Source organism: Tachysurus fulvidraco, chromosome 7, assembly GCF_022655615.1.
Source record: "Tachysurus fulvidraco isolate hzauxx_2018 chromosome 7, HZAU_PFXX_2.0, whole genome shotgun sequence".
Classification (NCBI taxonomy): domain Eukaryota; kingdom Metazoa; phylum Chordata; class Actinopteri; order Siluriformes; family Bagridae; genus Tachysurus; species Tachysurus fulvidraco.
Genome location: NC_062524.1, coordinates 23,141,544 through 23,168,864, shown reverse-complemented (window position 1 = coordinate 23,168,864; position 27,321 = coordinate 23,141,544). Strand labels below are relative to the sequence as shown.

Here is a 27,321-nt window from a genome sequence, read left to right as displayed (position 1 = left end):
TAAGTGCGTTACTCACGGGGCAGAATAGCAGTGCTCAGTGGGAACTCCATTAGTAACAGATGACTGAGATAAGAATCACTTCCGATAAAGCACACTAGGGACCGAACCCACAAACCTTTTGCTTTTCAGATTTCCCAAACCATTACTCTACGGCTGAATTATTCGGACATTTGGATTTGATCGACCTGTTTTTTTTTTTTTTTTGTATGAAATGTTTTATTATAATTAGTATTATTTATTTATTTATTTATTTATTTATTTATTTATTTATTTATCCAAGAAATATGAAACTCGGCTTCGGCATTTATCTTTCCTTAGACGCTAATGCTGCGTACAGATTTGAATAAATATGATTATTTCAAAATGAAATCAAATACACAGCTGACCTTTAGAAGAACATTATGCAAATATAATTACAAATGCATGTATCGCTAAAGTACGATTAATTACAGCCGACAGAATAAGTGACTTTCTTCGACTGAAACGACTACAGAAAAAGAAGAAAACGCTGCCAGTAATCGTCGCTGTACGTTTTCTTGAATGTCTTTCTGGTATCCCACAAAAGAAACCAGTAAAGGAGTTAATTTTTAATTCAGCTTCGACAGCCACTAAATGAGTTGTAGCCACAGAATGAGAGCTACATTCTACTCACTTGAACAACCTCTAGCATGGAAAACACTGGATCTGTTCATACACAAATCAAAACTGTATTCTCAGGCCGTAGAAAGGAGCTCATCATCTTCTACAAGACTGTGACGGTAGTTCTCACCTTCCCCTGACAATAACAAGAAACCCGAGGCTCACGGGGAAAGAAAGTAGTTTTCTTCCTCTTCATCTCTGTCTCGCTTCCTCAAGGTCACCCCTCACTCGGCGCTCCTTTTCCCTGTATAATTTGTATCATCCCAAATGTCACGCTAGCCTCTGGGTTTGTTCGTCACGCTGCGCTAGCATTATGAACGATCCCTTTGATAGCAGTGCAGTGGGTTTAGCTCACAGTTGAGTGTGCAAACCGCGAGATCTTCGACACTATACGGATGAAAGGAGCGTGAGAGCTGCCAGCAGCGGCGCTAACAGGGAGGCTAACATGGAAGAAAGGAGCTTCAGCGCAGAACAGCAGGGCTAGCTTCGAACACGTCAGACAACGAAACAGTTTAGAAGTGAGCACCATGTGACAGCTACTGAAAAGACCAGCAAAGAGTTTGCTGCTGTTAATATTTGTTCAGCGCTGGTTGCTCTGCACTGCTCGCTAATTCACGTGTCAAAGATTTTCCGTACACCGTACAGTACGCTCTGATGGGTTAGCATGCTAATCCTGTACCTCAAATACAAATGATGTACTGATATATTTCTCAGCAGTTTTTTCTCCACATCACAGAGTTCGTTGTCTAGTTTTTTAGGTAATGTTTTTTTTTTTCCTTTAACTTTAAATGTTCACACTTGCAAGTGACCTGACGACCGATTTTCTCTTAACAAGCACAAAACAGAGCCAACAACAGTTGCATTCAACAAAGCAACATCTCAACAACAGACAAACTTTTAGATCTAATTATTCCTCACCTCAATCCTGTAGTGCATTTGGTCCAATGCTTCATCAGTTCCCCATTTAAAACCTTAATTACTACCTTCAATTACTTTGTATTTCCTGTTCAACATACACAAATTGGAGACAGTGTTATAACCACAGATCCATCTTATCACCGTCGAGACAAATATAGAACGGGAGGCTGTAGCAGAGATTGTTAGTCATACAGCTAGTATGAAGTCTATTATGTTTCATGCAAAGTCAAACAAAGGAACTTGTGTTTAACTCGTTATTTTTAATAAGTTCCTGTTTGCCACCAAGACTAATTAAAAAAAAAACACTGGACTAAACACAAGCTAGTGTGAACACAAGGTTAGCGCTAACGATAGTTATGAAGTCGTCCTTATAAGGTCGGTTAACGTTTACAGAAGTGATCATTTTACAGGTTGTGTGTATGTTTTGAGTATTTTTTTTTTCTTTTACTGACAATAATCATTTCTTCTAACAAAGTTATTTGGGCTTTTCAGCTGCAGAAAAGGGAGCGCTCCTGCCGCTTTTTCGTACAGGTATTTAAATCCTCCTCTATGCCATTACCTCATTCTCATTCTCATTCTCACACCAGCCCTTTATTTACCTCAGCGTCTGTGTATGTGGTGCTTAATGTCCTGCCCTTCATTTATACCAAGACCATGTTGTGTTTCATTTGTCCTTTTTTATTTTATTTATTTATTTATTTATTTTACCTATACCACCTCTCTATCCTTTGTGGCCTTGAACCAAAACATTACATCATTTACAGCAAATTGCTCGTAATAGAGTATAATCTCCAGTCAGAAACGCAGAGACTCACCATGCATGTTTAAAAGCCTGCACATGCTCTTTATCATTTTATCCAGGCCTCAAAGGTTCGCACTTATTCCTGAGTGGGTTTAAAAAGAACCCTACACGGTCACTGAATCGAAACGGATTTTTATCGGATTATTAGCTAATTTTATCTGCCGACAATTGGGAATTAACGTCAAATAATTTGCTAAACATTGCTCGAATTTGAATTTGGTAAACAATGATAATTTCGACCAATCACAAGCAATTAAGCTTGATTTTCAGTCGAAATAAATTGAAAACTGTTCACCGGAACAAAACTCTAATTCATTTTGCACATATTTTTCTTCCCTTTTTTATTTTTTTATTTATTTTTTGCTGCAGGTGAAATAAGATTCAGTGACTACTGAGGAATAAACGTGTTGGGGAATATGTTGTGTTAGTATTAACTGCTGTAGATACAAAGCTCTCCATCTTTCTCTTCCCCTTGCTTTATAAAAGTTCTTGTGTATATGTGTATAAAATATATCTAAATTTGTGTATATTTATTAAGTTAGAGTACTGAAAACTTTTATTAAATGTATAATGAAAAGTAGAACTAGGAGATCAAATAAAAAAAAAAACTTAATAATTAAGTATGAGCAGCATATAATGTAGGTTATTATCAGTAGTATTTTAGAAATTAATAATATTGTACCAACAATCTAGAAAAAACACAGCCAATGACCATGTAGCAAGTTTGTTGTGCTTTATCTTTTGAGGTTAGAAGCTAGTGTCATCGATCAGGTCCTGGTCCATAAGTAGAGAGACACACAGGCACAGAAGAAACAAGATTTCAACACCGGGGTCTATCGATTGTTCTGGTTCAAACTTTGTGTCCTGTGAAAGTTTAAGGTTCTTGTTTTCATTGTTATTTTCATTGTTATCAGGACTCATTTATAGAGAAAAGGAGTTTTGGAGTTCTGGCTTGGAGAACACTTGTTTACTTGACCTAGTTAACAGGTCCTAGTTAAGTAGATTTAAAAAGACCCCTACGGTTGGGTACATTTGCTTAGGAGAAGAATTACAGTACAGCAAGCTAACATCGGTGGAATAGGAAAAAGTCTTAAGATCTGAATCTGAAAAATAAACTGCTTTACTGTAGGATTGGAATGGTGGACACAATTCTGGGGCTCTTATCGTAGAAATGTAAATGCAACGTATTATAAAATCTGCCATGAGGGGTGTCTTAAGATAGCAAACAAACAGCTAGCCAAAACATGTATACTGTTGTTGTTTTAAAAATAGTGACTATAATTTACTCAAAAAGTGTTTCTACTAAAAAAAATAAACAAAAATAAATATCAAAGACATTGGAATTGAATCTCCACCCAGCACTCAAGATCCATGAAACCTCAAACCTAGAACCTAGAACCATGAACCCTGACTAATGTTCCTCAGTGCCGTACTTTTAGTCTTGTGTTTCAACTGTAGTTTTTTCAATTTATGCGATTACATCGGACAATAATGTCGAGCCTGGTCATTGTATCGAGAAGCAAATGGATGGATGTTGGATGGATGTTTTATTGATTCTGTGATATTGTGATGGACGAATGGGTGGGAAGGATCTCTATGATGACAAGTACGATACAAGAATTACCCAGAAGCGGAATCAGGAATGAAAGCTATGCGATGAGGCTGCACGACTTGTTTATGTAAACGGCTAATACTCAAAAATACGAGATGGATGTCGAAGGTTAATTGTTAAATTTCATCAATATACTGTACATTGTAGAATATATGGCTATGTAACACAAATTATACTTGAAGAACAGATAGTATAGAATGTTCTTTCTTTCTTTCTTTCTTTCTTTCTTTCTTTCTTTCTTTCTTTCTTTCTTTCTTTCTTTCTTTCTTTCTGTTGAAGACATTGACCTGAGAAATAATGAAAGTATTAATTTCAGTCAATGTGTTAACGTCAGCATCTGCCCTTAATGATGGAAGTTCCCAGTTTGACCTTGCACTTGATTTACTGTATCACACATCGCAAAGTTTCACATATTCCCAACATGGGCTTTTTTCTGGGTCCAAAATTTTCCTTCCAGCTTCCAGAACATTCCAGTAGGTGGATTAGCTATTCTAAATTGCCCCAAGTGTGAATCAATGTATGAATTTGCAACAGACTGACATCCCATCCTGGGTGTATTAATACCTGGCTCGCAATATTGCTGGGGTTTCACCACAATGCCGAGGATGTAGACTCTTTTCTCAGTACAAGGAACTGTGTTGAAAGTATTTTCTGTGGAAATTACATGGACAAATCCCGGTGTATTTCTTTAACTAGCAGAAGTAGTGCTTTGGGTTGTAAAGCAGAGGGCAGAGATCTCACCAGGCCTAGAGCTTAAATCCATTGCACCATTCTAAACAAAGCAGGCTATAATCCTTTGTACCTTTAGCTGTATTGACAGTTTTTACACCTCAATCAGTTGCATCAGCTTGCTAGCATTTAGTAAACACAAAAAGTTTAAGCCCATATGGTCCTGTCAAAGATGAGATTTCAAGCAGCTGACGATTGTCAGCTACACCGTAATGATGAGCGCCACGAAATTAAAAAAAGAAATGAATGAAAAAAAAAATACAGACGTCTTACACGAAGAAAGTCTTGGCGGTGAAGCAGAGCTCAGCGAATGGAGTGTGAGGTGCTGTCCATAAATACATGATGTGAAGAAGATGTCTGAGGATGTGAACAGCACAGGCAGCACTGACCAATGAATTATTGATGCACTGCAACAACATCTATATTTCACAGCCACTGCAGCCAGCACATGCACAGCAGACAGAGATACACTTCATGAAATTAGCTTGTATTGTTAATAATATTTAGTTTTTATGTACTCACTTTGATAAAGCTTCAGAGCTGACAAGCTGACAATTAGGCATGCATGGAATCCCTTTATTTATTTATTTGTTTGTTTGTTTGTTTGTTTAAAACTGACCAAGTGGTTTTTTTTGGTATTTGCCTATAATAATATTGGTGCTGAAACCAAAACGGATTATCGGGTGTAATGGTACTCTCTGGTTACAATTTAATTTGATTCGATTCATCATACTGACTTCATGAATTTGATTTGATTTAATTCTCGGTATATTTCGAACACAATTCGACGATTGAAAAGACTCCGTTATTAGATGGTTGTGTAATTGCATACTGCATAATACGTGTTGATCGTTGCACTCCTGAGCTATCGTGATATGATTCACACATTTCAAAAATGCACATGGTCAGATTATCAGAGCACAGTGCATCATGTCCCGAAGTACCCTAATTACATCCCTTCTGCTTAGTATTAAACAATTAAATGCAACAAGGAAGATTGTTTTTGTTTTTTGTTTTTTTAGCTTTATTCTTTAGCTTTTATTGAGCTTTTTTAATGTTTCTACCTAGCAACAAACTCCATATTGGTTTTAAGCAAAAGTGTATCAGTGCTCAGTGCTTGCAGAATTGAAGTGACTCTCACACATGGTTACAGTCTATCTCTCTTATATAAAGATGTTTATTCAGTTTATTCATATTACTTACTGTACATTGTAGGAGAATGTTGTAGTTTCTCCTCTAGTTATTTGCACAGAACACAGTTTGCAGACTGCTTTGCTTTTATTGCCATCATTAATTGTGAAATATGGCCAGATTGCTGTCATGATGAGTCGTCTGTTCATTAGCATGACAGCGTACACTTGGCTTTTGTTACAGTATCACATGGTCTTGGATGCTGGCATTAGAGCAATATACAGTACAGTACAGGATACCAGTATCGGAATCTTTGCACCATTATTTACAGTAATTTCAATATGTTCATTGGTTGTTATTTGCATTTACTTACTGTAGCTCAAAAAAAGAAGCCTTTATGGCAAAAAGCTTCTATAGTGACAACAAAGAATTCTTTTGACACAAGGAGGCAAAAATGTGCTTTATGCATGTATTTATTGCATGCTCTCCCCGTGCTTTGGGTTTTTTGTTTGAACACTACAGTTTCCTCCCCAGTCCAATCTTTAGTTGTCCAAAGTGTGTGTGCGATTGTGCTGTATGTTGTGCCCTGCCTTGTGCCACAAATCTCCTGGGATAGGCTTCAGGTTCCACACGACCCAGTAGGATATGCAGTGTAAACGATTGATGTATTTTTGCTATTATCATAACAAAAAAATTCTTAACAATGTATGAATGAACCCATAAAAGGTTATTGTTATATTGAACATTTTTCACAGGATACAAAGAACACTGTAGGCTTCTTTTGCCTGAACCCTTCAAAAAGGTCTCAATTGCCCCTTTTCCACCGGAAAACATCGGAAAAGAACCGGGTGCTGGTTCAGAGCTAGCGCTATTTCTGGTTCAAAGTTGGTTCCACTGGTGAACCTTCTAAGAACCGGTTTGCCTTTCCATCGGCTAGAGAGCCATTACAGCGCCGAGTGTGAAGTCACTGTATACGTGTCACGTGTCCCAGCAACGTTAGCGTAGCTGCGGCAAACACAAACACAACAACAATGGTGGATGTTGCTTTACTGTTAATGCTCATGGCTTTGCGAACCTACATTAACACCCAAACGCGGCGAATAAAACGTGTACGTGCGGCTCCGTGTAATCTGTATAAACGGAGGTTGTAATCGATAAAGTACATAACGTTATTTTATCGTTAACACAGAAAAAAGTTACCCTCAGCATGTAGCTACCTACTATCATGTGTGCTGATAATGTATCATATTGCGGTAAAGTAAAAGTGTATTAAACATTAGTATACTTAAGGTACATCATCAAATGCACTAACAGTAGCCCCGCCCCCAGCCCCACCCCAAGCAGTTCTTAAGTCTAGAACAGCAACGTTTTGGTGCTACTTAAGAACCACTTTTCCTGTTTCGGAGCCGGTGCTTTGGCGGTCGAAACAGAAAGAACTGGTTCTAAATTAGTCTCTTGCTCCGAACCAGCACTCAAACTGCCTTGGTGGAAAAGGGGCAAATGAAGCACCTGGTAGAGCCTTCAATAGGTTCTACAGTATGTAGACCTTTTTTAGTGTATAAACACATCAGTTTTGCTTTCAGCATATTACAATGATGATTTATCCCACATGGATGGTCAGGGACAGTTAATTGCGTGCATATGAATGATTTGCACATTGAAGACAGCACATGTGTAACTTTGTTCACCTGGCTAGTGTGTGTTGCATGACCAGTTTGAGCATGCTAAATAAGAGTGAGGAAAGTACAGAGAGAGGGAGAGAGAGAGTGGTAGAGAGAGAGAGATGATGGAGCAGCAGCTGTTGGGTGTGCAAACAGAGGCATTGATTGCAGCAGGGTGAGAGCGTTGAGACGGTAATTGATTAGGGGAATGGGAACGTTTTTTCTGCTCTTCACTACACGCAAGAGGATCTTCCATGCAAATCCGAACTCGCCAAGAAAACACTTCACAACGCACCTGCTTTTTCTCCTATCGGTTCCAACAACGTAGACTTATTCGCACCTGAGCATTTGAGAGGATGGAGAACTCAAATCAGACAGTTTTGATGTCAGAGGACAAAAGAGAGAGGCTGAGACCAAACAAGCGCTTGTGTTTCTTTACGGTATCCGGTAGACGTTTGGTTAGGCGCATTTTATGATTTTTTTTTTTTAACTGTTATCCTATTGTCTTCTAAATGCAAACGTTTCTTCCTCCATAGTGTTGGGGTTTAAAAATATAGTTCTTATACAATTTGTCAATAAAAATAATTATATAAACCCAATCTGAAATCAATTTTAAAATGAATTGCAGCCCTGTCTACCAACAAGTCTACAGTCCATGTCCAAAGTAAGTTCAGTGGGAAAAATAGTTTGACAAGATGTTCGGGCTTCCTTGTACTAAGGGTATGTAAAATGTTGCAATCGATGTTAAATTTTGACATTAGATAATAAAGAATCTTTAGAACATCACCAACTCGAACGTTCTTTTAGCTCTGGAGCAGGACTTTACCATCGGTTAAAAGTTCTAACTTGAAGGCTCACTCATTGTATAATATGGACACACACACACACACACACACACACACACACACACACACACACACACACACACACACACACACACACTGACTGTTGGTGTTTCACATGCCCTTTTCTGGGGACTGCTCTCTTTGAATATAATGAGAGTGTAAAGTTTTACATGCATTACATAGCTGTGTTATAGTATAATAGATGAGTTTTATGATTATTGGCTTAGACTCGGAGTCACTAACACACACAATCAGTGTATTATTACTGCCAGCTTATATGCCACACTTACTATTAGGGTTAATACTGGGGGGGGGGGTATGACAGGAAGCTTATGTTAGAAAATTACAGACTAAAGCTGCATGAATAAAGGATTATGAGAAAGTGTCAGCTCTTTTGCAAGGAGACAGAATGTCACACAGATCACACATATGCAAAAGGCTAGAGATGCCTGGTCCGATAAGGCCTGAGTGATATCAGTATGAGGGCAAGCGGAGCAGCAGGGTCAGAATGTACACACACACACACACACACACACACACACACACACACACACACACACACACACACACACTTAGACTATGTCATTGTAAGGACCTTCTGTTGACATAATTATTAATGCAGCAGGGGCTTTGATGGGACATTTGGTCACCACAAGGATATTAAGACATCAACATGGCTACGCTCACACAGACACAGACACACACACACACACACACACACACACACACACACACACACACACACAGGTCATATCATTACTAGGACCTTTTATCTTTTATTCACAAAATTATTCATCAAGCTATATGCTACAGTATGTCTATACCTCAACATAACCCCGACCATACACACAATCATCAAAAGGAAAACATTTAGGCTTTTTTAGACTTTTAGATCAAAGTTAAAGTAAGAAATAAAAAAGAAAAAACAAACAAACAAAAAAAAACAATGTTCCTTGTGTGGACCAGCGAAATGTACCAAATGTACAATGCAAAAGTATTTTTTTTAGCTTTTATTTTAAAACTGTTTGTTAGTCCTATCCTATTTTTGGGAAGTGCACACACACACAAACATACACACACACACACACAACCATACACACACATACACACACACAAACACATACACACACACAAACACACACATATACACACACATACACACACAAACACATACACACACATATACACAAACATACACACACAAACAGATACACACGCATACACACACATACACACGCACAAGCACACACCCAAGCACACACACACACATACACACACACATATACACACACACACACACACACACACACACACACACACACACACACACACACATGCACATACACACACACACACACACACACACACACACACACACACACACACACACACACACACACACACACACATACACACACATACACACACATACACACATATACACACACACATACACACACAGCCATGCACACACACACAGACACACACACACACACACACACACACACACACACACACACACACACACACACACACACACACACACACACACACACACACACACACAGGCATGTTTGGGATGAGTAGAAGTTTCTCTTCTACTTTGCTGTTTGTTTCGGTCTCTGTGATTTGCCCCTTTAATCTTTTAAACCTCAGAGCTTGAAACTTGTTTACAGACACTCAATAAGAGTGTTACAAACACTCAGTAGCAATAATACTCAGTGCAACATACACAAACACACACAAACACAGCAACACAATCTTCAAGTGCAACCCCGAGTTCCAAAAGCCCCAAAACACGTGGTTTTGAAATGTCCGTCACACTGAGAAAGCTCATTCCTCTGCACTGCATTGGGATGCTGCCCTGGAGACAAATGTGCTTTTAGGTCACGCGGCAGAACATTCGCTTCGACATACGGCGGGAGCGTGCGCGAGAAACCAATTACAAAAAGCGCTCAGCCGTTCTGCATGCTCCGTCTCTGCTAAGTACGAGCTCACTCCATTCAAATGGGTGCATTTATGTGGAAAGTAATTCCACATAAAGTAATCTTCCTTCCTATTACTAATACACTATCATATCTAAAAAAATCCCAGATTATTGAGAAATGGCTCATTTACAATGCAAATGTAGCTCTTTCTCAGATCATTTAGGATTTATTTTTTTAGCTCGTTTGATTCATTTACATGCCAGACTTTGAATATGATAAAGGATCGTACTTGTTTTACGTAATTACCTCTAGAGCCATAGAGGTGTCATTTACAATAGGAACAAACTTTTTTTACTTTATTTGCCAAAAATTAATCGAATTATTATCTTGTTCAGCAGGGGGGGTACGGTGGCTTAGTGGTTAGCACGTTTGCCTCACACCTCCAGGGTTGGGGGTTCGATTCCCCCCTCCGCCTTGTGTGTGTGGAGTTTGCATGTTCTCCCCGTGCCTCGGGGGTTTCCTCCGGGTACTCCGGTTTCCTCCCCCGGTCCAAACACATGCATGGTAGGTTGATTGGCATCTCTGGAAAATTGTCCGTAGTGTGTGAGTGAAAGAGTGTGTGTGTGTGTGCCATCTGCGATGGGTTGGCACACTGTCCAGGGTGTATCCTGCCTCGATGCCCGATGACGCCTGAGATAGGCACAGGCTCCCCGTGACCCGAGAAGTTCGGATAAGCGGTAGAAAATGAATGAATGAATGAATGAATGAATGAATGAATGAATTATCTTGTTCAACTCCTTTTTGAAGGTTGCAGGTTTTAATTCATAAACGTTTGCCGTCTACGAATAAGACGCCATGTAGGTTATATACAAGTTGACAAAATAAATGGCCAAAAGCAAATAAAGCAAATGATCTAGACAAGTCCTCCACAAGGCAGGGTTCCGAATGCATCATTCTAATTCACCACAGATTGACCCGCACGTTATTAGAATCATCATTGAACTGTTGGTGGATTTGTGATGGAGGTTAAATGTGCGCAGTTCGAACAGTGCACTCATTACAGTCTCATTAGCTGAACTCTATCTGCCTGATTCGGAGTCAATACTGATAAATGACCTAACCAGAGCATCCAGAGTCAGTGTGTAGCGTGAATCTATTTAGGAACGGACTGAAAACGAATATCCGCGGACAAGTCGGGGTTCGAGGAAACCTCTATCCAAATATGGAGCAACAAATACTGAATCCCGTGTGGTTCCATGTTTCTCTACATAGGACTATTTTTTTCTCCTTTGTTAAAGCTGATTGACATTGTGGAGAATCGCTTTGAATGAAAGCAATGCAACAGTAAGACGTTCGATCAAAATATTAAACATAGCTACTGTATAAATCGACCTGAACATAATGTTTCGATTTCTTTCTTTTTTTTTTAACTGAACATTACAGATTTTCACACTGTGCTAATCCCTGAATTTATGAATCCCTAAACATTGTTGTGTTAACTCCACATTCTACGGTGTACAGCTAGATGCTGTGCAACAGACACACAATCAGAAATTGCACAGCGGGTGCTGCATGTCATGTGGTTTGGACAGTCCCAGAAGCCCTGCATGTTGTGTCGTTGCAGAGTTTGGGAGAAAAAGAAAACACCGGGTTAAGACCGATCGCTGTGTGGTCTCCTGTAGAAAGAGTTTTCAGACTGACAGCAGAAGGTCTGCAGCTTTTATTGACCACCTGACTAACAAGCCACCAATTCCTTTAGTTCAGCGCCGAGGTCATGGATGTGAAAATGTAAAATCGGTGTTACTACAGAAACAGACTGGTGCGCGATTGTGATGATGATTGTTCATTTAAGAAAGTGCTGGAAATTATACTATAAACTTCACATCATTTGGAAAAGCCAGCATTTAGCTGATCCTCGTAAGAGTTTATTGTCACACTTGCAAATACAACAGCTTCCTTCTTCCATGAGGGAAGTAGAGCATCGCCATGTCTTTGTTTCCAGGTGGGCCGTTAGAAAAAGTGACACACACACACACACACACACACACACACACACACACACACACACACACACACACACACACACACACACACACACACACACACACACACACACACATACACACACACACGTCTAAAATCCAACTAATCACATGAAGCCTTCAGAACTCCTGAAGAGTTTCCAAGTTTGTTCCAAGTTTTTTACTCCCATAAACCCCTTATGACAGCTTTATGACAGCTACATCAACAGATGTGTAAACACATCTTACCTCACTCAGGTGTGTTTATGTTGATGTAGCTGTCATGAAGGGTTTATGTGAGTGTCATGATGGTTTATGAACCCAACAAACATCCCTCTGTTTATAGGACTTTTTTTTTTTAAATAAAAACAGAGGGATGTGTGTTGGGTTTATAAAGCATCATGACAATCAGATAAACCCTTTATGACAGCTACATCAACATAAACACACCTGAGTGAGGTAAGGTTGTGTTACAACATACATGATTGTTAACAACCTGTAGTGCTTGTAGTAATCATTCTCATTAACACAATTAAACACGATTAAACAGTTCAGACATCTACAAACTGTCTTTATGACAGCTGACATCTGTTGAAATAAGGCTTTGTATATGTTATATAAGCTGCTGTGAGTTATCATGAACTGTTTATGCAGCAGTTGAAGTAAAGTGTCATCCAGTGTTTTTTTTTTTTTTTTGATAAAATAAAAATAAAAAAGAGAGATGCCATTTTTTTCTGACACACAGATAGATGACAGTCCCTCAGAAACAGCCTTGACTCGAGTGCCCTGATGCTAGAGCATAATGGCTGCAGTCTTCAGCTGTTATTGAACCCATGACATGTTCAGGCCCAAGTCTATGCACAGTAGTCCTTCCCGCTGAAGTGGCTTGGCCATGGCTGATCTAGGGTCAGGTGGTAATCTGCTTGTGTGTGCCGGGACGTGCAGGATCAGACGTGTAATCCCTTCTAGCAGCACAAACCTCCTTAGGCTGGCCTAAACCACAGCAGCCAAAGAGACAGAGCTTAGCATCCAGACAGGCTTTTGGGGGATGAAGGGAAATGAGATAACCAGGATGGCGATACGAGGCTAAACAAAAGAATCAAGACACACATTCCACTTGCGTGTAGCAGATTTTCTTAAAACGGTCCTACGTATAATCACCGATCACTGACTATGTTAGTTTGTGTTTAGAACATAATAGTTTTCATCTTGTTTCACAGAATTTAGTTTCATTTATTAGAGAATTCTTTAAATTATTTTTTATCCGTTTCTAGTTACATTTAGTGTGTTAGACAGTCAGTGAAACAAGTTTGTTCCTGTTATCGCTTACATGACAGCAGCTGCCTGCTGTCTATCTCTCTCTCTCTCTCTCTCTCTCTCTCTCTCTCTCTCTCTCTCTCTCTCTCTGTGTGTGTCTCTATCTCTTTCCTTTTGGAAGGCACAAAGATTTGTTACAAAAAAGAAACACCACAAAACACTCTACAAGACTCTTTTAGTAAAAATGTTAATTAAAAAGAGGTTAAATATCTCGTCAACATTATTTATTTATTTATTTATTTATTTATTTATTTATATTTTTTGGATGATTTGGTGGGTGTGTCTGGTGTGTCAAATCCCTCTATAAGTCAAATAGATTGTAGCAAGCTCCTGCCTCCGAAGCACCTTCTCCTTCACTCTCTCCATCCAAATCCCCACAATCTCCTTCTCGTCCTCATCAGAAGTGGCCCTTTTCCCCATCTTCCTCCAGCTCTTATGAGGCAAGGTTCACACGTTATTTCACGATCCTTCTGACTGTGTGCAAGAGAAGACAGACAGACACGCAGATGGGCAGACAGACGGTCGTTTTTTTCTTTCTTTCTCTTTCCCCCCCTCCATGAGATTTCTCAGCCCTGCTGTTTAAAAAACTCATTCTCTTTCATAGCCCATTGATCAAAAGCCAGCATATCCCATGGGTTCACTGTCTGCTCCAGCACCACCCAGCAATAGATCTGGCCTTTTCTTCCTCTGAAGGGTCTGATGCTGTGCTCTCACACGTGTGATGCCTTGCATTTAGGATCAAATGTAGCTTTCCGCACTTTGAAAATCCAGCGAATGTAAACTCTAGCCTTCAGCATGCGGGCTTTGAAGTGGGTAAAAAATTAGAAAGTTGACTTAAAGATGCAAGTGAGAGCTGTCAGTTCTCTAAATTCTTTTCTTTCCCTGTGTTATCTTCTTTCCTTTAAGAGATCTCTAAAAGCCTTATCGATTTTTGGAACACAAAGATTCTTGAAAGCAGTCATCCAAGCTAAAACTTCCCCATATTTTCAAGTTATATCTCTAATACTTTTTTTTTTTTTTTTTTTTTTTATCCATTAGTATTCTTGTCATGTTGTGCCATTGGCAATTTAAATCTTTAATTGGCCTGGATTCTAAGTCTCAGCACCATGGCTCGTGTCTCATTGGAGGGAGTACGAAGTAAGCAGGCCTCAGTAATAGAGGTTAAACATTATTAATAGGCAATGAATCAATCTGCTGAGGGCAGGTACTTCGGTGTCCAACAACAACCTACACTGTGCAGCCAGCACTACCTGATCTGAATGTAGAGATTTTAAATGTCAAATGAGATACGGAGCTGTGGAACTAAGAAAAACCAAAAATATATATAGATTTTTTTCTATAAATAACTTTCTACATACATTTTCCTTTTCTCCCAGTGGTGCTATTTTTGTTTAAACATTTTTTTATTATTTTTTTTTGGTATAATATTAAATATATACTATAAACCTTCTCCAGACTCACCGGGCTTTACAATCTTCTACCTGACCTTCTAGGATGAAAACAACATAAAGACACAACATCAAAAAAATCAAAAAAGAATCTGGTTTATTTCGTTTACTACATTTTTAGCAATAAATGTGATCCAAATCATTCTTTAATCTCAGTCCCAGCAGAGACTGAACTACGTCTGGTCAGCTCATCTATTAGACTAAATAGTGAGTACCAAATAGGTTATTTTATTATATTATGTTCTATATATTTAAAGTTATTTGTACAAAACAAAAAGGATTTTAAAAGTTGACTATTGCAGCTTTAAGTGTGGCAGAAAGCTAACATTGTAGACATCACGCATTATTAGCATTATACAGGGTGGGTCACGGCACCATCGAAGACGGGCTACTTTTCTGTGGCCTATCCCGTATATTAGACATTAGCTAGACACATGCACTGCGCTTAAAAAAAAATCTCTTTAAAATCCCTGTAGTTTCTAGTTGTAACTGGGTCCTGACGCTCAGCTAGCAGATATGTACACTGTGTTTGTGTTTTATGGAAAATGCACCGTATATTCGAATGTATCGTTAAAGGATTTACAATAATGAACCTCTCCAGATTAGGGTCTGATTACATACAGTAAGTAAGTAAGTAAAGAAAGTCAGCATGTTTATTTATTAAGCACAAATCAGGAAAGATTATAGGTAAAGATAAAGACAGCTTTGAAACAGAACAATTTATAATCCAGATTAAAAATAAGCACAAGTTAAGAAACAGGTTTATATGTACTGTAACTTAGGAGCAAGAAAACCTTGTGAGACTTTGTGATGAGGCAAATGAACAGAAGGGTCTACAAATACAAACTAATCACAGGCTTGAACTAAGAACAGGTATCCACATTAGAAAACAGAGTGACGCTAGAAAAATGGAGGTTGAGGAGGATTTGTGACTTTAATTTTCATTTTAAACATATGTGTAAACATCATCGGAGTCGGTATTTTATTATATTTTCAACTGAATGAAAGTCAGTCACCAGACCATGACCCATCACTACTAGTGTGGGTCAGTATGGTATCAGCAAATCCTGCTAACACCCCCTGACAAACGCTAGCGGCATTGTGTCTTCAACGGCACACCGCATATGGCTGTTTTGTTTAGGATTAGTGTAATGCCAGCGCTAACATTGTGTTCTTTCCCTAGGCGATGGTGGAGACGGTGAATAACCTGCTGCAGCCTCAGGCGCACTCGGCCTGGAGAGCGCTGTCAGCTGGAGAGCAGCTGCGAGCCGCCACCATGCTGCTGGACACGGTGGAGCAGGGTGCCTTCGTGCTGGCCGACAATCTGCTCAAGACCGACATCGTCCAGGAGAACACCAACAACATCCGTAAGTCCGTGCCAGTCGCACGTTGAAGCTTTATAGGTACAGACCAAATAATCAAAGCATTATCTTTGAGCGTCATGCTTTTAATTATGCCGTTTTCCAAACACATTTATACAGAGCAACATATATTTTATCTCATTTCTATAACTGAGAAATTCAGTTTTATGGGCTTTGCTCAGGGGCCCAGCAGTGGCAGCTTTGGTGAACCTTCCAATCTATTGTCCAATGCCTTAAACACTGGGGTAACAAAATGGCATGAAATAACTCAAAAGTGTGCAAAAGTGTGTGCTTTTATTATGTGTGTATATATATATATATATATATATATATATATATATATATATATATATATATATATATATATATATATATATATTGCAATTTATCTACAAAACGATGATTCCAGGACGTTTTTAGTAAAATATGTCTGAAACATGAGGTGAAATCAATAGAAAATTAGTCTTGGATTTGCTACCCAGATAAAAAGTATACAGTAGCTCGATATAAAGGGTGATTATGGGAAAGAGGTTAAATCTGGAAGATGCTCAAAGAGCATAAAAACTGACATAAAAGCAAAAATAACAATCCCTTAAAGAAATTGTAAACATTTGATCCAATTTATTTCATTTACTTTATTTTTCCCTATTAGATAGAATTATTGTTTTCTTCTGCAGTATATTCCTATTAAAGGCAAACAGCAATGGTCTTAACAAGTCTAGCTCAGATATTCAGTCTAGCCTAAATAATTATTTAATACCGCGATAGTCATAAAGACCATGATATAGAGTAATAAATATATCACACCTTAAATCTTTCATACCGTTTTAATCAGAATCTGAATATTAGGGCTAGCTGTTAAATTCAGCCTATTTTTACGGTCGTGTAACCATTTTTTTTCACTTCTAAAAATGTGCTACGAGAAACGCTCCTCGTCACCTTCCCAGCATCGGTCGGCTCATAAGGTTTTACCGATTCCCTCATGGTGCTGTCTCCAGGGAACCTGAGAGAAATTCTACAGAGCTGACTACATCCTTATTTAGACTGTTTATTGGATTCCACTTCTGTCCACTTCTGGTTACTCTGTCATACATCGATCTAATTCTTCTGTCACACATTTTACTCTATGGGTAAATATTATAAAGCACTAAATGGGAAATTTAAGGAAAGCATTTTTTCCCCAGAGAAGACGGTGAGAGTTAGAGGTGGAAAAATAAGTGTGTGTGTGTGTGTGTGTGTGTGTGGGCGCGGGGTGGGGTGGGGATCGGGGGGATACAGGAAAATTATACCTGAAGTGAAGGAATTAAACATAGTGAGGTGTGACCTGTGACAGGAAAATAATCAATGTAGCACAATCACTGTGACTATGATAAAGTTGATTGATTTTCTTTAACCGTATGTTACAGTCACTTTATTTTTTTCAAACAATATAGATTACTATGCTGCTTATCAACTCGTACTTGAGTTTAGTGTCATGGAATACAACCCACGTACACTACATCATAGCAACAACGGTCATCCCTTAATCAGTAATTAATCATGTGATTGAAACCACCGTGAAACCAAAAACACTTGACCGTTTTAAAGCACCGATGCTAGAGACTTTTTTTTTTTTTTTTTTGCTTCTTGTTCATTCCAAACTTTATTAAAAAATAAAGTAAGACCTGAGATGTAAAAGCAACCAAATGTTTCTCTTCAGAACATCTTTGCATCAGCTGCAGTCTGATTACAGAATTCTTACTGCAAATCTCAGGCGTTGGATAATCTCACCCGAGGGGTTTTTGGGCTTCGGGCCACATCGATCTTCAGTTCTTTTACTATGTATTCTGAATGAGCATTTTATTGGCTGGCTTGGCCCAGTCCCAGAAGCTTAAACTCTTCCGACGGGCATAGATAACACATCTCTGTCTCTCTCTGTCTCTCTCTCTCTCTCTCTCTCCCTCTTTCGCTTTCTCTGTCCCTGTCTAATTCATTTCATTATGAAAGCATGCAGGGGTTCGGCGCCGCCTGTGCGCCTGATTGATGTATGAGTTTAAAGGTGAATGTTATGTGTATGGTTTAGTCATCAGATCTCAAAGTGACCTGCATGGCAATATGTCTGCCCCGGTATCAGCGAGATAACCAGCAGAATTTAGTCATGTACACAGCACAGAATTATTTGCATACGCCAAGCAGATATTCTACATCCTTTACGCCAAGATGCAGGGAAGACATTTCGAGGACACCCACATGTTTTCGGTAAAACCCCACATCTGTTTCATATAGTGGAAGTCAGCATCGGGTGGATCAGGATGCTCGTTCTTTATGCATGCGAACGCCACGCCGTGTATTTCTTCGAGGCGGGAGATTACATGTAGCGTGGCGAGGTTAAGAAGTGTCGTGCATGTGTGTTGTGTGAGAATGGATTTGCTGATACGGTGCATCTCCGTCCTCCAAAAAAAAAACAAGGATTAAGTTAGAACCGGCTGCCATGGCAACTCTGAAATGTAGGTCTCTCTTGCCATGCTGGAGAAGCGAGCATTTTGGGAATTAATAAAATGGAATTTATTGTGTCTGGCACCCAATTTATCTTGATATTAAGGGATTCAGGGCGGCATGAGAGAGAGAGAGAGAGAGGAGAGAGAGGGAGAGAAAGAGAGAGGGAGTGTGTGGGAGCAGGAGTCACTCCCAACAAGCTCCTTTATGGTGCTGGTTTTATGCCCTTCATGCAGCGCTGAGATTAATCAGGCAGGTTTGACACGTTTAGCACACCTCCAGCTCCTGTTTGATACACTTAGTTTCCCGTGTTATAAGGTTTGTTTGGCCTACTTGTCCCCTGTGTCACCCACCTGGCACACTGCACACCAGATTCTAAACTCATTATGATATTCAGTGATATTCACATCATGCCATGCTGATCCAAAATGGAGTCTATAGCAAAGTGCAGCCCTGTGCTCACCGTTCCAAAATGGGACCCACATACAGTAAGAGAAAGCGTTGACGCTATCCACAGCAGTCCATAATAAAATGAGCCCCAGTGTTGTGATGATCTAGAGTTCATACTGTATTAAAGTGGTGGAATCTGTTGCAAAGTCAGCCCCACTGCTGTGTGATCCATAATCTGCCTTTGGAAAAGAGACCCACAATGCAGTGTTAAAAATCAAGAGTGTAGTAAAGTGAGACTCGGTGCTGTGCTGAAGTGTAACGTGCCCATGGAAAAGACACTCTCAATGTTACGTTAAAAATCAAGTGCATACTAAAGTGAGCCAAACTGAGTCCCATTGACATGATCATCAAAAGTGGAGTCCATAGCAAACTGAGCCCCAATGCTATACCACTCTATAATGTAGGAAAATAATGCCCTGGCTATGCTGATCCAAGACTATGGCAAAGCCAGCCTTGATGGTAATCCAATCCCAAACAACTTCCACCATAATGTGAGATCTATCTCTGTACTAACCAAGAATGTCCTTGGGGTTTGTAATAAAATGAGGTTCTAACTACGCTTCACCAAGTTGGCATCGATAGTAAAATCAGTGTTGATGGCATTACAAAGTGAGCCCCAAACATCTGTGGATCCAGAATAGAGTCTGTCCCAACACCATTATAATAAAAAATGCAGTCTGCAATAAAGTGTGTCTCAGTGGTACTGTATACACTCCAAAATGTTCATGGAGTTAATAGTAAAATGGACTGATTTGTATGGCATAGAGAATCACACTGATAATTTTGCATTAGCTTAGTTCTTGCTCTTACTTTATAGTGGACTCCGTTTTTAATAATTTATGTTCACTTTCCCTAAAGAAATGTAAGCTCAATTTGAAGTATGGAGCAAAAATAAGTTCCCACAATGAAAAGTGGGCTCAAGAATAAAGGCCTAATGCTAGACTTGCTATGCTATGCTGATCCAAATCGGAATCTATAGCAATGATAGAAAGCTCTAATTCTATTTTGATCTTCAATAAAATGTATATTGTGTAATGGAGTGTGAAGTCGTAAGCCCCATTTTCCAAATAGTAGTCTATAGCAAACTGAGCTATAGATGGTACAGTGATGCCTCGAGATACGAGTGCTTTGACATCCGAATTTTTTGAGATACGAGCTGTGATTCGACCAAATTTTTTGCCTTGAGATACGAACAAATTTTTGAGATACAAGCAGCCGAGCCACCGACGCCAAAACAAAGATCCCCAACAACCACGTGTGCTCTGTTTCCCCCACCTCAGCTTCCCGCGTGTCGGGAAAAGGTTAAAGCCGCTCGGTTAAAGCCGCCTTTCCACTGCACACGGCAAACGATGGCCGATAAACCGGAAGTCATTCATTTCCTACGGAGAGTCGCAAAGGCGCTGTGATGAAGAAAATTAAGCAAAATTAATGTAAAAAAAAAAAACAGAAATTGTAGCAATTAAGTTCATTTACGTTAAGAGCATTTCAGTTAAGTTCGTTAATTTTAGTGAAGTTTAGTTCCATTTAAGTGTTAAGTAGCATTAAGAGTGTACAGTAGAGAGTAAGTGAAAAGTGAAAGTGTAATTCCTCCTAACTCCTCCACCTGTTTACTCCTCACTCAACCTCCGTGCGCATCTTCCGTAAAGTAAAACCAGTTTATGTTTTTAACATTCTCTTTTATTACTGTATGTTTTTATATAATATTTATCATTTATAAATACAGGTACTGTACATTTTTCATATTCAAAACACATGAACAAAACAACTGGAGTGGAATTTTGTGAGCTGGAACGGATTAATGGGATTTCAATTCATTTAAATGGGGAAATTTGCTTTGAGATACGAGCAATTTGAGATAGGAGCAAGGTCAGGGAACGAATTAAACTCGTATCTCGAGGTATTACTGTATTTCGATCCAATTTGGAGTCCACAATGAAGTGAACCCCAGTCCTATTTTGATTCAAAATTAGCCAAAATGGAGTTTATAGCAAAATGTCGTTTGTGCCATGATACCGATAACAATGTAAAGTCTAAGCAAAGTAAGTCTCCATGCTACAGTACACCAAAATGTATGGAGTCTATAGAGAAGTGAGCTATAGCTGGTATTCCAATACAAAAGTCCATAATAAAGTATTACCCAGTGCAATAGCAATCCAAAACAGATTCCATTGTAAAGTGAGCCCCAGTCATGTACTGTATGGATCAAAAATGGACTCAACAGCAGCACTGAAATAATCAGAAATGGAGTGCTGTGCTGATCCAAAGTCGAGACTATCAAAGCGAGCTCCAATATCATGCTGATCCAAATTGGAGTCAGTAGCAAACTGGAGTCCCAGTGCTATCATAATCAAAAGTAAAGTCTCAGTGCTATACTGTACTACTACTAAATGTCCTTATAATACAGTCATTCTTATCCAATAGGAGTCTATACTGGGGTAAACTACAGAAGATCCATGATGAAGTAATAACAAGTGCAACACCAGTCCAAGGTGAAGTGAGCTCTAGTCTAGTATTATTAAAATAATGGGAGAAACACTATGAAAGTTAAAGTGAGCTTAAATGCCATGCTGATTCAAACCGGAGTCTATAGCAAAGTCAGTCGACATTCACTCCACTGTGACGTGGCAATCCTCCAGCAGTCTGAACCAAACTTCAGTAGCCCATAGATGCCCATTTCATTCTCCTAGTTGCTTATTGAAAACAGAAAACAGCACAGTATGATAAAGTGCTGCTTAGAGTTTGGGGTATTGTACAATATTGCAGCATTTCAGCAATGCACTATATCTGTGGAGCAAAGTACAATGAAATGAAAAAGGGGAAAATGAAAATTCCTCATCGGTTCAAGCAAAGATAAAGCACCTCAGTTAGTCAAAGAGATCTGGAGCACCGTCTTACTGTTCTGGAAGACATATGGCTTTTGATCCTGTGCTGTTTTTGTGTGCATGTCCTGTCTCATAAAATAGCTAGCAGATTTGCTGAGATTAGCATGTTATTTTCAGCATCTTTGACAACGCTCCGTGCTCAGCGACTCACAGCGCTTTAAGGTTTTTCGGGAATGAAAAGTACTCCTGTGAATCACTGGCCTCCCTTCCTCATGCTGATTCCATTTTATCTTTCTGTTCATTGTCATATCAGTGAATCCAAAATAAAAACCTATGAATAAAGTGGCAGAAATCAGCCAAGCACTGGTATGCTGGACAGCATTTTTTTTTCCAGCTTAAATCTTAGTCATTTTTTGCTATGCTTTCCCAGGATTTTTATTTATATTGATATTTTTTTTTTTTTTACATCCTATGGTTTATTGCACTTGCATAAAAATATCCATCGCACAGTTTATTCGGGTGGCATATTTGCTTGTCCTACTGTTTGCTCCCCAAAGCAACGATTCCATCAATTACAATAATAAGGTTAGAGATGTCTTGATGAAATATGCAAGGCTTTATTCTCACATGTTGAAAAACATGTTGTAAAACTTATTATCTTTTCATTATTACATTTCCAGAGAGTAAACTGATGCAATGGTACCTGGCATTTCAGCAAGCCTGTAATCATGACCCTGATGTATTTTGACACTGTTTTGTTAATGGCCGGAGCTAAGAATGTGTTCCTGTTTGCTTGTGTGCTTTTGTTTATTTCCTGCAGAGCTGGAAGTGGCTCGGATGAGCACAGATGGCAACCTCCCAGATCTGAAGTTTCCTCAGACTGGAGACCAAAGCAACTCCATCCACTTGTCTGCCAACACCCTTAAACAACACGGCAGGAACGGTAGGTCACCTACGGCTTAGTGTGGGCTTGTATTATTAAAGCTCTCTGTCAGCATATTTCTATAATTATCTTCTTACATTTAACTCTAGATTGTATTTTGAGTTTAATTTAAATTGTCTTAAAAAAAAAAAGAATAGAGCATTGTTTTTTCAGCTGAAAGATTTCTGAATAGTTCATTTTTACTCACTTTACCAACCACAGAAGCTACGCTAGTTCCTCAGAGCATGAGTTCCAGCTAGTCACAATATTTGTTCATTTTAAATACACAGTTTTTGTGTAGTTTATATTTAACCATGGCAGGTAATGTGTCACATTTTTTTAAAATCTTTATTTAGTTATTTAAACTTTTCGGCTTTTGATTAACATACGTTTATAAATACGCGCTACATCGTGACTTGTGTAAGAATCACGTGCCTCGTCTTTCATTCTTACACGCTTTTCTAGCACTAGAGCTGCTCACGGGTTGTCACGAGCATGCAATATGTAATCTTGCCTAACCGCACAGTTCAATTAAATCAAATTTAGGGATTGTAAATGTTTATTAAATAACCGATTTAAATAATAATAATAATCTAAGTGAGACCCAATATCAGACCCTGCAGAACACCGTCGGACATCCCTGACCTATCCAGACGTTTCACTTCCAAAGCTTAACAACACTAATTATAAATGAGACCTTGTAGGGTTCAGCTAGCTAATTAACATGTAAATGGAGTCATGCTAAGTAGATATAATTTGTAGTTTGGATAGGCTGCTTAAGATGCCATGACTCTGAGTAGAACACTCGTTTTTTTTTTTTTTGCAAGCTTTCCGAGTTTTCTTTTTATAGCCCTCCTAATTTTCACAATAAGGAACGTCCCAATGAGCCCGCATGCTTATATAAGAGTTTGCATAATGACTTATATAATAAGGGTAGGAAAAAGTGGCAGTGAGAAGTGGAATACTTTTAATTTGGCACTAAATTGCATTGTAGTCTAAATGAGGCTTTTTTTTTTTTTACAGGTGGGAATGTTATTCATTATAATAGAATTCACATGCACAATATAAGCTATAAAATTCATCCTAAATGGGTATGAGTCATTAGTGTTCAGACCGGTTATGACACTTTGCTTGCATCAGGTTTAGAAAAGATTCCCCAAGTGACTCTGTGTGTGCAGGAAAAGCTGATCTTGGCTTGTGTGTCACATCCCTTCAGTTAGGAAAAAAAAAAAAAAAAAAAAGAACAGCCACTCCTGTCTGTTTTAACGTGCTACAAAGGATATGAAAAGTATTACTCCTATAGTCCTATGGAGTACGTTACACTATGTAGGGAAGCGTTTTTTTTCCCTTTAGGCCGAGTCTAATCATCGTATTATATTCTGATTTGTCCATCAAGAAGACTTTTTTCTGGGGGCTTTATTACTTGCTCTTCCATGCAAATGAGACACAGTTGCACATCTCATGCCGTTTTTATGCAGTTTTATGAGTAAGCAAGTGGCCGTGAGCCATGCATCATCAAAGCTCGCTTTTCTCTCTCTCTCTCTCTCTCTCTCTCTCTCTCTCTCTCTCTCTCTCTCTCTCTCTCTCTCTCTCTTCCGTTCTTAATATTCCAAGCCAGCGGCTGGTTACTCGCAGTCATCGACAGGAATCACGCAAATTGGTTTTCTTTTCTCGTGAGTCAGTAAGACTGGTGCAGGGGTGGGGGGTGGTGGGGTAGGTGCTGTGGCCAGGAGGGGTTGCTCTTTCATTTCAGCATGCAGCACGAGAAATCGGGGCACATACTGTACTGTAACGAAAAAGAGGATTAGGAGGTTAAGAAACTGAAACGTAGCTTTTATCAAAGCGGCAATAAAGCAACGTTGACATTTCAATGAGGTTAAATGAAATCGGCTCTCTAGTTGGTAGACTGTCGGATTTTTTCTTTCTTTTTTTTTAAACCGCTCTCTTGAAATCTTTGTCCCCACACGGTACAGTAAGTGCAGCTGTGAGGAACAAAGCTTTATGTGTGATACGTATTCATTACATATTTTTCGAGCCCCATCTCATCAAACTTCGCATGAATACTGTACATCCTCCAGCATCGAACAGAACCCGAGTCCATTCACATTTTTAATGCGGGGGAAAAAAAATTAAATAAAAATAAGTGCACACTGGCTCACATATGGAGTGAGAAATTCGTTCTAATTATTAATCAGCATCGGTGCATTAATCAATACTACAGCTAAAGATCACTGTTCCTAACTATAAAAAATGATCACAACTCCTTTGTGTGGATTTGTAGAGATATTTCCTCTAGATAATTCTTTATTAGAGCTTAAGATTTAGGACACTTTTAAGCTATAAATCTGTTCGACGAGTTCAGTCGGTGTGAAAAAAAAAATCAAACTTTCTTTTGGTTTAATGTAATTTTATATATTTATGTGAAGCAAAATTAAAGGCTGATGTTGAGCGGTGTGTAGGGATGATTATTTTAGAAATCTATTAGAAATCTGGACAAAATACTCATTATGCAACATTTCCGACTACAGTATATGACAATGTGGAAGCCTTTACGGTCAACACTGTCCGGTCGTTTACGTTCACAATGAAACAACACTGTCACAAGGCTTTAACGATTTCCTAAATCTAAAGTTTATAATAGAGTCAAAAAAAAAAAAATTCTCATTCATCAAGGTCCAATATAGAACGCTGTTGGATGTCGCTGACCTACCGATACTTTTCACTCATAAATGCTAACAATGCTAATTAGAAAGCAAACCTTCTAGGGATGAAGCCAATTAACATGTAAATGAATGGAGTCCTGCTAAGAAAATAACCAAATACAGAAAACAATCACAAAGACCGAAAGGCTTGTAGGGTACAAAACTTTTTGTTCATTATCCCTTGCACATAGAGATCCCAAAAAATCACCTGAGTACAGCGAACGCTTACAAACTTTCCAGTTCATTTTCTGTAATTGGGTTGATTCCGAGTCGCAATCGAGTAAGGGCAGAAGACCGAAACCGCCTCTGTCGGCCCCAAACAATTGTTTTTGTCCGTCATTTGTTGACACCAGGTGAAAACGACACGGTGAGGAGGAAAGGGATTCATTTAGACTAAACTATGCAAATCTCAAAACACCCTTAAGCTTTCACCATGCAAGTGTTCTCCATGTAGAACTCAGTCGATTTCACCAGACTGTGGTGTGAAGATCAATGTTGACTCGAGTAACATCTCTCGCTCTCTGTCTTTAAAATAAGGTGAGATCCGCATGGCGTTTGTGCTTTATAAGCACCTGGGGACGTACCTGTCCACCGAAAACGCCAGCATGAAGTTCAGCAGCGAGGCTCTCAGCACCAACTACACCGTCATCGTCAACTCACCCATCATAACGGCTGCTATCAACAAAGACAGCAATAAAGTCTACCTGTCGGACCCCGTCGTATTCACAGTGCGCCACATTCAGGTAAGAAAGCACCTGTGCTTCATCCCTATTCACAGATTTCTTAGCTACGACTGGAGATCAGTAGAACGCAGAGCCAGAAATTGGTCAGTTCGGCCAGTTTCTCTAATGGAAGGAATGAAATATTTACTCTGAGTGACTATTACCAGTTCTAATACCTGTGAGCTCCAGAAGAGGGTTGACAGCACTGTCCGTAATGTGTTTTCAATATGATGCAGCATGTGCAGCAGTTTGAGAAGATTTTATGCCCAACAACTTCCTTGGTGGAGTTGGTTAGCGGTGGAAAATTGCCAATGACCAAATTGGGAGTTAAAATCTGGGTATCTGCTTTATTCACAGAATTCACAGAAACTGTTCCTTCTTTCACTGTTCATTTTGATCCATATCCATATATCATTTTTTATATATAATATAAATAATATATAATATCAGTGTCGAATCAATGACCCTGAAAATAAATAAATATATATATATATATATATATATATATATATATATATATATATATATATATATATATATATATATATATTGTACCTTAAAATGAAAGGACAGTCAAAAAGCATTTCACTGTGTATGACTGTGTATGTGACTAAATAGAGTTTATATGTAAAAAGAAATAACGAACAGTTGATACCCTTTATTTATTTATTTTTAGGTACAATCATAATTACATTTAGACTTGTGGGGCAAGTCGTGGCCTAATGATTAGAGAGTCTGACTCGTAATCCTAAGGTTGTGGGTTCGAGTCTTGGGCCAGCCACGACTGAGGTGCCCTTGAGCAAGGCACCGAACCCC

General features: G+C 39.0%; 1 protein-coding gene across 28 annotated transcripts in view; it reads left to right on the top strand.

Moving 5' to 3' along the window:
* LOC113635441 (adhesion G protein-coupled receptor L3) overlaps positions 1–27,321 on the top strand; it is a 280,133-nt gene that overhangs the window by 202,944 nt on the left and 49,868 nt on the right. For 20 of the 28 annotated variants that reach the window (XM_047816308.1, XM_047816328.1, XM_047816331.1 and 17 more), the window contains 4 exons: positions 2,050–2,088; positions 16,235–16,418; positions 22,980–23,102; positions 26,321–26,526. In XM_047816308.1, coding sequence (XP_047672264.1) covers positions 2,050–2,088; positions 16,235–16,418; positions 22,980–23,102; positions 26,321–26,526 — 552 coding nt within the window. The remainder of the gene's footprint in view (positions 1–2,049; positions 2,089–16,234; positions 16,419–22,979; positions 23,103–26,320; positions 26,527–27,321) is intronic. The other 8 variants (XM_047816329.1, XM_047816330.1, XM_047816322.1 and 5 more) reach the window with 1 other exon arrangement.